Genomic DNA, 11,199 nt, shown 5'->3' with positions numbered 1-11,199 from the left:
CCAGATGGGAATCCTGCCTCAGCCACCACCAGCTCGCTGTGTGGTCTTGGGCAAGTCACGCACCCTCTCTGAACCTAGCAGTAAATGAAGACAATAAGAATAGCGACCTCATGTGATAATAGGGAGCATTTAATGAGAGAACAATGCCCGTAGATAACGGAGCAGCGTACCTGGCTCCATGAAGTCCACGTTTTATTAATGGTAGGCTGCAGCTTATGACTTTTTGACTGCAGGGGTCCGTTTTCTCTTTAGTAAGATGAGCATGAATGATATTTAGTTTGCAAAGTCGCCTGAAGATCGAGAAAATGTGTAAAATGCCTAGCTGAATCTATCCCACACAATTGCAGTAAGGGTTGAGAGATGATTTACGTGAAAAGCTTAGTCAAACTCGTAATAAGCCAAAGTAAACTGTTTTTATTATCTGCCTTAGTGACTGCGGACAGGTTACTGTCTCTCTTCCAGGCTCAGTTTGCTAACCTGTAAAAAAAAAAAAAAAATGTCTAAAAGCTGTGGTTTTTCCAGTAGTCATGTATGGATGTGAGAGTTGGACCGTAAAGAAGGCTGAGCGCGGAAGAATTAATGCGTTTGAATTGTCAGTTCAGTCAGTTCAGTCGCTCAGTCGTGTCCAACTCTTTCCGACCCCATGAATCACAGCCTGTCAGGCCTCCCTGTCCATCACCAACTCCCGGAGTCTACCCAAACCCATGAACTGTGGTGTTGGAGAAAACTCTTGGGAGTCCCTTGGACTGCAAGGAAATCCAAGCAGTCCATGCTAAAGGAAATCAGTCCTGAATATTCATTGGAAGGACTGAGCTCCAATACTTTGGCCACCTAAAGCTAAGAACTGACTCACTGGAATGGACCCTGATGCTGGGAAGGATTGAAGGCAGGAGGAGACGACAGAGGACGAGATGGTTGGATGGCATCACCGACTCGATGGACATGAGTTTGAGCAAGCTCCGGGAGATGGTGAAGGACAGGGAGCCTGGTATGTTGCAGTCCACGGGGTCCCAAAGAGTCGGACATGACTGAGCGACTGAACTGAACTGAAAAAGCAAATGGTACAATGATACCCACCACTGGGGGTCGATGTGGGGTTTAGATGAGTTAATGTGTGTAAAGGTAATTTGAAATCTATTAAAATCTAAGCAAATGAAACGCAGTGTTCTTATCCTAAGGTCGAGGGATTCAGTAGCACGCAAGATACTTTTGCATCGTTTAGAAAAAGGTGGGGGGTGGGGTTTCCCTGGTGGCTCAGAGGGTAAAGAATCTGCCTGCAATGCAGGAGACTCAGGTTTGATCCCTGGGTTGGCAAGATCCCGTGAAGGGAATGGCTACCCACTCCAGTAAAAATTCTTGCTTGGAGAATTCCATGGACAGAGGAGTCTAGCAAGCTACGGTCCAGGCAATTACAAAGAGCTGGACACGACTGAGCAACTAACACTTTGAATTTAGAAAAAGAGGCCACTTGGATGGAAGAATTCTTGAATTTCCTTCAGTAGACTTAGAAACAGGAGTTCTTGTGGGCGGACTATTTGGAGATTGGCCCCGCCCACCTCCCAACCAGCCAATGAAGAGGGGGCACTGATTCTGGGCGAACCAATTAGAAGCAAGAGTTCCTCTGGGTAGATAGGTAAGAAAAAAGCGCCCTTCAATGGTTCACAGTTTCGTGAGAGGGCCCTGCGGGGCAAAGAGTTGAGGGTGGATTTCTTTGTAAATTCATGTTTACTCTTGGCCGGTGCCCTTGTGCACATCTGTAGGGAGCATATCTATCTGGAACGGAGATGGTGGACAAAGGCCTGGGTCTTACCCTCAGAGAGCAGGCAGCCTGAAGCCAATGTTCTCTGCTAAGGAATGAACAGAGACCTGATTCAGGCCGAGTCCTGGGGTGAACCTGGGGGAGGAAGATTCTGAAAGGTTCAGAATTTAGAAGGGTTGCTACATCCAGAAGGGTAGCTTGACTATCAGATTAACAAGTCATTTTTTGTTTCTTTTTTTAAATATTTATTTTTAATAGAAGGATAATTGCTTTACAATATTGTATTGGTTTCTGCCATACATTAATATGAATCGGCCATAGGTATATATGTCCCCTCCCTCTTAAACCTCCCTGCAACCTCCCATCCCATCCTATTCCTCTAGGTTGTCACAGAGCATCAGTTTGAGCTCCCTCAGTCATATAACAAATTCCCACTAGCTACCTATTTTACATATCGTAATGTATATGTTTCCATGCTACTTTCTCTGTTCGTCTCACCCTCACCTTCCTCCATTGTGTCCACAAGTCTTTTCTCTGTCTACATCTTCAGTGCTGCCCTGAAAATGGATTCATTAGTACCATTGTTCTAGATTCCATATGTGTCTGTGTGTATATACATACGATATTTGAACGTTTCCCTGGTGGCTCATCGGTAAAGAAACAGCCTACAATGTAGGAGATGGGGTTTTGATCCGTGGGTCAGGAAGATCCCCTGGAGAAGGAAGTGGCAAACTGCTTCAGTATTCTTGCTTGGGAAATGCTATGGACAGAGGAGCTTGGTGGGCTAGAATCCATGGGGTCACAAAAGTGTTGGACAGGACTAAGTGACTAAACAAAAACCACAGTGATGTGTCAATGCAATATTTGGGACATATTTATACTAAAAAAGTATTTGTCATTTATCTGAAATTCAGGTTTAACTGGGTGTCCTCTATTTTATCTGACAATCCTAGAGAGTGTGTGGGAGGCAGTGTCAGAAGGTTGCAGTTATGACATGGCATGTGGTGCCCTTGACCAACAGATGGACTTTGATAGACCAGATGTGGCTTTGCTTTGGGGCAAGAAGCTCTGAGGAGCACCAGTTGGTAAGGACACCAAGGGCCCAGCTGGAGTCAACACCAGGTTTGCCAATTCTTTCTCCAGGCAGAATGTTTTCCATCCCTTCCTCCAGCACGTCCTTAGGGTCCTCCATTCAGCTGCACTGGCAGGAGAGGGGAAGGCAGGAAGCAGCCGTTCTCCGGAGGCTGAAGGTCTGGAAGGAGACAGGATCAGCCACATGGAGAGCTGACTCTGCTTCCTCTGCATCCCAGGTTAGCCTTGTCCAGAGACCTGAATACTAGCACCACTTCTGTATCTGGAAGTTGACTTCCTCTGCTTTCCTTTGTGTCCCTTAAAAATTTTTTTAAAAATATTTTTACTTATCTGGCTGTGCCAGGTCTTAGTTGTCGCATGTGGGATCTTCTATCTTCGTTGTGGCACGTGGGATCTTTAGATGTGGCATTTGAACTCTAGTTGTGGCATGTGGATCTAGTTCCCCCGACCAGGGATTGAACATGGGCCCCCTGCATTGGGAGCATGGAGTCTTAGCCACTGGATCACCAGGGAAATCTCTCCCTTGGTGTCCTAGGTTGGATTGTTTCATCTCATCCTCACCTCTCCCCACTCCACTTCTGCTTGTGGTCACTTGGAGATGCCATCAGACCTGGCAATGTTTGCAAGAGTTTGTGCAGAAGCTTCATTCCACCCCTACCCCCACATCCACCTGGGTGTCAACCATGCCTTTGCGTGGGATATGTCTGTTTCCCAGAAAGACACTGTGTTAGTACCTGGGTAGCAGGAAGTTCAATTCCCCATCTGCCTCTGAAGCTTGCTCATAGATCTTGGAGCACCAAATTCTGTGATCTTTAGGAATCCAGGGGCATATACACCTCCATAATGGACTTGCTATATGTTTTTACTTTCCAGGACACATCTTGAGGACACTTTGGATGGTATGAAGGAGGGTGGTTTGCCATGTGAGAGGGAGACTGAGGGGGAAAGGAAAATGAGAAAGGCAGGGCAGTTTATTGGAAAGAGAGTATCCACAGCAAGGGTATCAGAAGAGTGATGGCAGGAGAATGGCTTTGGAACGGGAATCCTTAAAGCATGAACCAAAATCATCCAAAATAATACTCTGGTGACAAGGCCATTTATTTATCCAATACCATTATTTCTTCCTCTGGTGGGAGTGGGGGTGGAGGTGGGAAGGAGTATTTGTAACAAATAATAATGGCTAATGCTTGCTGAGAAATTAACATGTACCATGTATGTGCTATGTGCCTTACATAAATCATCTTATTGTATCTTTTCAGCTTCCTTATGACATAGCTACTCACACAAGCATCTTTATTTTACAGATGAGGAAGATGAGACACAGAGAGATTATACCACTTGTCCACGATCACAAATCTAACAATGGAGCCAGGGTTCAAACCTGCATAATATAGCTCCAGATCTTGGGCCCTAAACACTATATTATCCTGCCTCAAGTTCAAATTTATAAAATGGAACTCGTGGGAATTCCCTGGCAGTCCAGTGGTTAGTTCAATTTCAAAGGGCACGGTTTGATCTCTGGTCAGGGAACAAAGATCCTGCATGCCAAGTGACAAAAAAAAAACCAAAACAAAACAACTTACTTAGGGATATACATGAAAATTGATTGTAGATTTTGGTTTTTAAAAATGCAGTTCTTGGACACCTGCATTAAATCATCTGGAGACACTTGTTAAAAATTCAGATTCCTGAGCCCTACTCCAGACCTATTAGATCACTAAATACTAGAATCCAATGTTTAAGAGGAAAACAGGGAAACTTCCCTGGTGGTCCAGTAATTAAGAATCTGCCTTGCAAAGCAGGGGAGGAACTAAGATCCCACTCACACAACCAAATAAATATTAAGAGAAAAAGGAGGAAAACAGCTCCAGGTTTTCCCAGATTCTGGCTCTCTCATTCCCTCCCTCCCATCTTGGTTGAGCAGGTTCCCGACCCAACTAGTCCTTTCCAATAGCTCCTCTTCAAGGAGAGCTACTTCCATCCCCCGTCCCTGGACTGGGGCTCATTTTAGGTCCACAGTGCCTCCTAGCCCTCCCAGAGTAGACGGAACTTCTGAGGAACTCATGCTGAGGCCGGCCGGCCATTCCTTCCTCCCTGTCAGAAGGCAGCAGCTGGCCATCGAGTCCTCTTCTGGATCCCCGTGAATCAGTCAGGATGTGTGGACCTGGAAGAGGCCCCGCTGGGCCTCAGTTTCTCTTTTCATAATATGAGAAACAGTCAGCCTGTCTCTGTCCCTTCCTCCTCCCCAGGAAGTGTGCAGAACACAAAGCAGATATTATCAGAAGGAATTCTGGGCTCCGGAGAAAAGTGCTAATGGAGTGATCAACCTCTGAAAACCACAATAATAGGTATAATCAGAGGAATAATGAGGATGTGAGATTAGTTTAGGAGAACTGAAGAGGACGCATTTCCCAGAGTTGTGAGGACTTTAACTGTGATAATTTAGATTCTTTATTGACCTCTGTGCATTTTAAGCTGTGAGTCGATTTTAGAAGCCCTGACTTTCTAGCAACCCCCTCTTTCTCTGGAAGAGAAATTTCCTCTTTACAACACAAGATGGATGTGGTCTCATCAGCTTGGGTCATATTCAAAAGTATACCTGCCTTTCTAATTGCCTGTACATACGCACACATGCCATGCTCCTAAGGAACTGGAAGAAGCAAGAAATTTTGTGCAACACAGACCTGGGTTTGAATCTTGCCTTTTTTCACACTCTGTTGACCTTTGCAAATCAACCAATCTCTGAGTGTCTGCCATTTAAAAATGGGACAATAGGGGACTTCCCTGGTGGTCCAGTGGTTAAGAATCCACCTTCCAATGCAGGGCAAACAAGTTTGATTTCTGGTCGGGTGGAGAACTGAGATCCCACATGTTGCTGGGCAACTAAGCCTGTGTGCTGCAATCACAACTAGAGAGCTAGTGTGTTGCAAAGAAGACCCAGTAAAGCCAAAATTAAAAGGGGGGGGGCAATAATAATTCCTGCCTTTTCTGTGCTGTGCTGTGTTTAGTTGCTCAGTACTGTTCGACTCTTCGTGACCCCATGGACTGTAGTCCGCCAGGCTCCTCTGTCCATGGGGATTCTTCAGGCAAGAATACTGGAGTGAGTTGCCATGCCCTCCTCCAGGGTATCTTCCCAACCCAGGAATTGAACCCAGGTCTTCTGCATTGCAGGAGGATTCTTTACTGTCTCAGCCACCAGGGAAGCCCAACTAGACAATTAATAGCTGTTCAATTTTATCAAGTGGTGGGGGTTGGCCATATGGACATAAGTGGACATGCATGTGTTCTTCACACGGGTTTCACACTCAGATGCTCTCACAGCCACTAGACACACACAAGCCCGTCCGGCTGCAGGACAATCACGTGAACATTCCCTCCCAAATGCTTTCTGGCTCAGAGTCACACCATCAACTCTAACCTTCATCATGGTTTACTCTTCTGGTTTGTTTTTTCACTCACAGCAGGGCCCAGGGGACTTGCCAGGAACACAATAAAAGCCTGGCCAATCTGGCCATGTGCCCCACTTCCCTTCCACATAAAGGCCGTCTAACCACCAGGCATCTGGCCTGAAAGGCCGGGTCAGGACCTGTTTGGCATCTGTGGCTTTGCTTAAAAGACCTGCTAACAGGAAAGTGTCTGGTTCCTTTCCACCCCAAACAGGAAGGGCCTGCCTCTGTCCAGAGGACAGGGCAGCCAGTCACTCACAAGAAACATACCCACCTCCAGGCTCTGCTCTGGAGTGTCAGCCTAATCTTTGTGGGAGGGAGTTTGCTCTCTAGGAAGTTTGGAGGTGTGGGGCCCCAGGGACCCCTCCGAGGGGTGGGCGGTGGGTGATGACGACACCTGGCACAGAGCAGGCCTAGAGTGTTCAACGAATACTCACTGAACACTTATTCTGTGCTCTGTGGGGAAGTAAGAAAGTTGTAGACTTGGTTTTTGAGATTGGGGAGTTTGTAGATAAACCATACCACTTTTTTTTGGCCTTTTATTTATTCATTCAATACAAGTTCTCCCTCTTTCACTCACTCTCTCTCTCTCTCTCTCTCTCACACACACACACACACACACACACACACTTTTTTGGGTGTTTACTGTTTCAAGTGCAGTACCAGGCACCGGGGGTGTTCAGAGATGACCGATGCCGCCCAATGACAGAACAAGTTGGCCTCTGAGCAGGCCGGCAAGCCTTGAATTGTGTGGTACAGTTGTGAGTTCCACAGGATTTCACAAGTGGCAAAGGATCCCTGTGGTCTGGTTTTTACTCTGGTGGGAGTAATAATCTCTCCCTGCTTCCTCTCTTGCCGGCTAGTCTGCTCTCCAGATAGCAGCCAGGGTAATCCTGGTAAAACAGGTCAGATCCTGTTGACACTCTGCTAAATGGCTCCCTCTACTGGCCTCTCTTCTCATCCTCAGTCCTTGCAGGGTCCTACCAGGCTCTATTCCAGTGCTGGAAGGGTTGGGAGGCCAGACTGGGTGGAGGCAACTTAGAAACGACCAATAGCAAGAAGACTCTACCAGCCATAGGCTGGAAGGATGAAGGGAAGGAGCCCAGGAGCCAGGGTCATTGAGGGAAACTGGGTCTCTGGAGAGACACCCCCTGTGGCAGACAGAGAAAGTGGGGGATGAGGAAGGAGAAATAGCCCTCAGAAAGGAGTCTTAGCCACTGGACTACCAGGGAAGTTCTGATCCTCCCTTCTTTCTACTACCTAATTGCCCCACCTAGATGCTCACTAACCATTCTAACTGAAGCTACCACCTAAAGGAAACTAAAATTGAAACCAGCCTGCAGTATTCAACTCCCCAAATGAGGACCCGAGGAATGGATCAGGCAGAAACAAGACACAGTACTAAGACCTTCCCAGATACATTCTGCTAAATGCTGATGTGTGAAAAGACCTGCTGTCTTCCCTAAGTACAGTGTACATGCTAAGTCGCTTCAGTCGTGTATCTGAAGTGGGTGCCATGCCTTCCTCCAGGGGATCTTCCAGACCCAGGGATCGAATCAACATCTCTTATATCTTCTGTATTGACAGGAAGGTTCTTTACCACTAGTGCCACCTGAGAAGCCCCCTAAATACACAAAGAATCTGCCCGCAGATACACAGAGTGAGGATTAAAGTTTGTTGCAGATAATCACCCTCAGGCAAAAGCCTGGAAGGCAGGAGGATACAGGAGTCAATCTTGAGTCTGTTGGCATTAGAGAAGAACCCCTGGAAAGAAGCCCCAGAACAATGCGGAGCTGGGAGGAGTTCTCTGTTTCACAGAGTTCTCTGACCACACACACTGTAAGAAGAACAATGAGTTTGGCCCAAAGGCCTGGTCGTGAGCTCTGCTTCTGTCCTTCATTACTGTGTGAACATGGTAACAAATTTCAGTTTCCCAAGCTTCAGTGTTCAGTCTACAAAATGTGCATATCAGCAATGTCTATTTCACAGGGCTGTCCAGATTAAAAGAGATAATGGATATATGTAAAAAATTAAATGTCACTGCTCTGATTAGATTTCTCAGAAATTCCCCATTGTTTTAAATTTAACATCCAAACTCCTCCACAAGGCACACAGGATCTTCAGGATGTGGCTTCTGCCTACTTCTTTCACTTATCACTATTCCCCACCCCTGCAACTCTGCAGACCAGCCAGACTGAATCACTTAGAATTCCCAGAACTTTGCTCTTCCCTGGTGTTTGCAAATAACAGCCCTTTCTGCCAGTTCCTGATATACAGCCCCGTTAATTCCTGTTTTTTCTTCAAAGCTCAGTTTAGGAAGCATCTCTTGCAGGAAGCCTTCTTTCATCACCCCTTCACCCTTCACATGGGCTAGGTGGTCTTCCTCTGCACCCTCTGATTCTAGGACATTCAGTAGTTGATTGGAATCACAGGTTTTGCTGTCCCTCTTACGAGAAAGCAGTTCCTGGAGGACAGGAGTTGCCCTGCTTCCTGTTTCTCTATCTCTAGGCCTTCTAGGGCCTGACACTTCGTAGACCTCAGGAGATGGCAGCTGAGAGAAGAATGCATGAATGCAAGCATGCATGAATCGTGGTACAAATGTAAGGGGTCCATGATGAGCAACAATTTTTGTATATCCATCTCTCTTTTCTTAAATTAGACTTAGATTAGATTAAAAAATAATTTTTATTAATCAATTAATTTTTGGCGGTGCTGGGCCTTTGTTGTTGTACCAGCTGTTCTCTAGCTGAGGCCCGCAGGGGCTACTCTCTGGTTGTGGTATGTGGGTTTCACGTTGCAGTGGCTTCTCTTGTTTCAGAGCACAGGCTCTAGGGCACTCGGGCTTCGGTACTTGTGGCACGTGGGCTCAGTAGAAGTGGGTCCCCGGCTCTAGAGTACAGACTCAGTAGTCGTGGCTCACAGGCTTAGTTGCTCCTTGACATGTGGGATCTTCCTGGACCAGGGATTGAACCCGTGGCTCTTGCATTGGCAGCTGGATTCTTCTCACTGAGCCACCAGGGAAGCCCTATCCATATCTTAAAATACTCCAATTCTAAAAAAATTTGAAAGAGGAAGAAAAACCTAGAAGTCCTGTCCTCTGCTCTCCCCACCAGCAATAACCCAATTCTTTTCTCCCTGACTTCTCCTCTGGGTTACCTTCCTTGATATATAAACTGAATGGCTACATCATTTTTAGTCATGAAAGAATTTTTATTCCTGGGACTTCCCTGGTGGTCCAGTGGTAAGACTTCGCCTTCTGTTGTAAGGGGTGTGGGTTCGATCCCTGGTGGGGGAGCTAAGATCCCACATACCTCATGGCTCCTCATGGCTAAAAAACCAAAACATAAAATAGAGACAATGTTGTAACAATTCAATACTTTGAAAATGGTCCACATAAAAAGTTTTTCAAAAAAAAAAAGAATTTTTTTTCCTTTAACCTTGCTTGTTTGAACCTGTCTATAGAGCTCTGTGACCCTCTACATCCAGAGCTGAGCTCACATTCACATTCACTGCCAGCATAATGAATAAAGATGACCTCTTGCCTCCTTTTCTTACCTGAAGGCAATAATTCTTTTTTTTTTTCCTTTTACAACAGAACTTATCATCCAAATATTAACAGTAATGGCAGCATTTGTCTTGAGATTCTAAGGTCACAGCGGTCTCTAACACTAACTATTTCAAAAGTACTTTTGTCCATCTGTTCTCTGTTGTGTGATCCCAATCCAGATGATCCTTTAGCACCTGAGATTGCGTGAATCATTGGATTGGTCTTCCCATAGTTCTTATGGAATGGCACATAGAAGAACATCAGAGCAAAGACATACAAGTTCCATATGCCATAGATGCCAGTGAAAAAGGCACTATTCACTTGGACTGTGACGTTGCCCCTCTTCCAATGAACTTCAGTCACCTAATGATGAAGAAGATGATGTCATGGCAGCATAGGCCAACGAGATAAGCATGAGGAACTCGAACTTGAAAATTAGCCCTGAATTCTCCCGGCTGGTTTTGCCCATACTGATGAATCTGAGGTTCTTGCTTCCTTGGGAAAGAATTTGGATACAAAATGATAGATAAGAAGTGGATTTATTTAGAAAGAAACACACCCCACAGACAGACTGTGGGCCATCTCAGAAGGCAAGAGAGCCCTGAAGGGAGTAATTCTGAACATACCATTCCACCTCCAGCCCCACATGCTCCTCCTCCTGCTTCCTATCACACAGTGAATGACTACCTATCCACCTGTCCAGTGTGGAATTTACCCAGGACTTCTCGCTTTTTTCCCCACTCAAACTGGTCACCAAATCTTGCCCGGTCTGCTACCTTTGTATGTCAGGGACCTTTTCACTCACCTCCATCCCCACAGTTAAAACCTAAGTCCACCTCTTTTCTCTTCTCCACCATCCTATGTGCGGTTGAGGTCTGTCCTCACCATGTCTTCTCACAAGACTTTCAGGATCAAGCGATTCCTGGCCAAGAAGCAAAAGCAGAATCGTCCCATTCCTCAATGGATTCGAATGAAAACTGGCAATAAAATTAGGTACAACTCCAAGAGAAGACATTGGAGAAGAACCAAGCTGGGTCTATAAGAAGCCTCACATAAAAAGTGGCACACGTGTTAAGACCACTTATTTAAGCAGCCGTATCACAGTAAGAACATCACTACTGTAATGCTTGGCTCCTGATGTTTCTTATTTCCTCGCTATCAGTTGAGACCAGTAATAAATATGTAACGTTGGAAAAAAAAACAAACAAACAAAAACACACACAAAAAACCTAAGTCCAGGCCACTATGATCCCTCACCAGAACTATTCATTGGTCACCTAATTGGTTTCTCTGCTTTTAGGCACCTCTCATCTCCATACATTCTTCCTATTGCAGCCTGAAAATGCAAATCTGAT

At 45.8% G+C, this 11,199-nt stretch overlaps 1 protein-coding gene across 1 annotated transcript; it reads left to right on the top strand.

Moving 5' to 3' along the window:
- The first annotated feature begins 10,680 nt into the window (after nucleotides 1–10,680).
- On the top strand, nucleotides 10,681–10,889 carry LOC110142898 (large ribosomal subunit protein eL39). The gene has a single exon (XM_020902321.2). The coding sequence runs from the start codon at nucleotides 10,731–10,733 to the stop codon at nucleotides 10,884–10,886; it is 156 nt and encodes a 51-aa protein (XP_020757980.1). The 5' UTR covers nucleotides 10,681–10,730; the 3' UTR covers nucleotides 10,887–10,889.
- The last annotated feature ends 310 nt before the right edge of the window (nucleotides 10,890–11,199 follow it).

This window comes from Odocoileus virginianus, chromosome 17 (assembly GCF_023699985.2).
Source record: "Odocoileus virginianus isolate 20LAN1187 ecotype Illinois chromosome 17, Ovbor_1.2, whole genome shotgun sequence".
Classification (NCBI taxonomy): Eukaryota; Metazoa; Chordata; class Mammalia; order Artiodactyla; family Cervidae; genus Odocoileus; species Odocoileus virginianus.
The sequence above is the reverse complement of the archived record's forward strand: the minus strand, read 5'-3'. Positions and strand labels throughout refer to the sequence as shown.

Bases quoted from the DNA above. Each gene is read 5' to 3' on its own strand.
- LOC110142898 (XM_020902321.2), top strand. From the start codon at position 10,731: ATGTCTTCTCACAAGACTTTCAGGATCAAGCGATTCCTGGCCAAGAAG.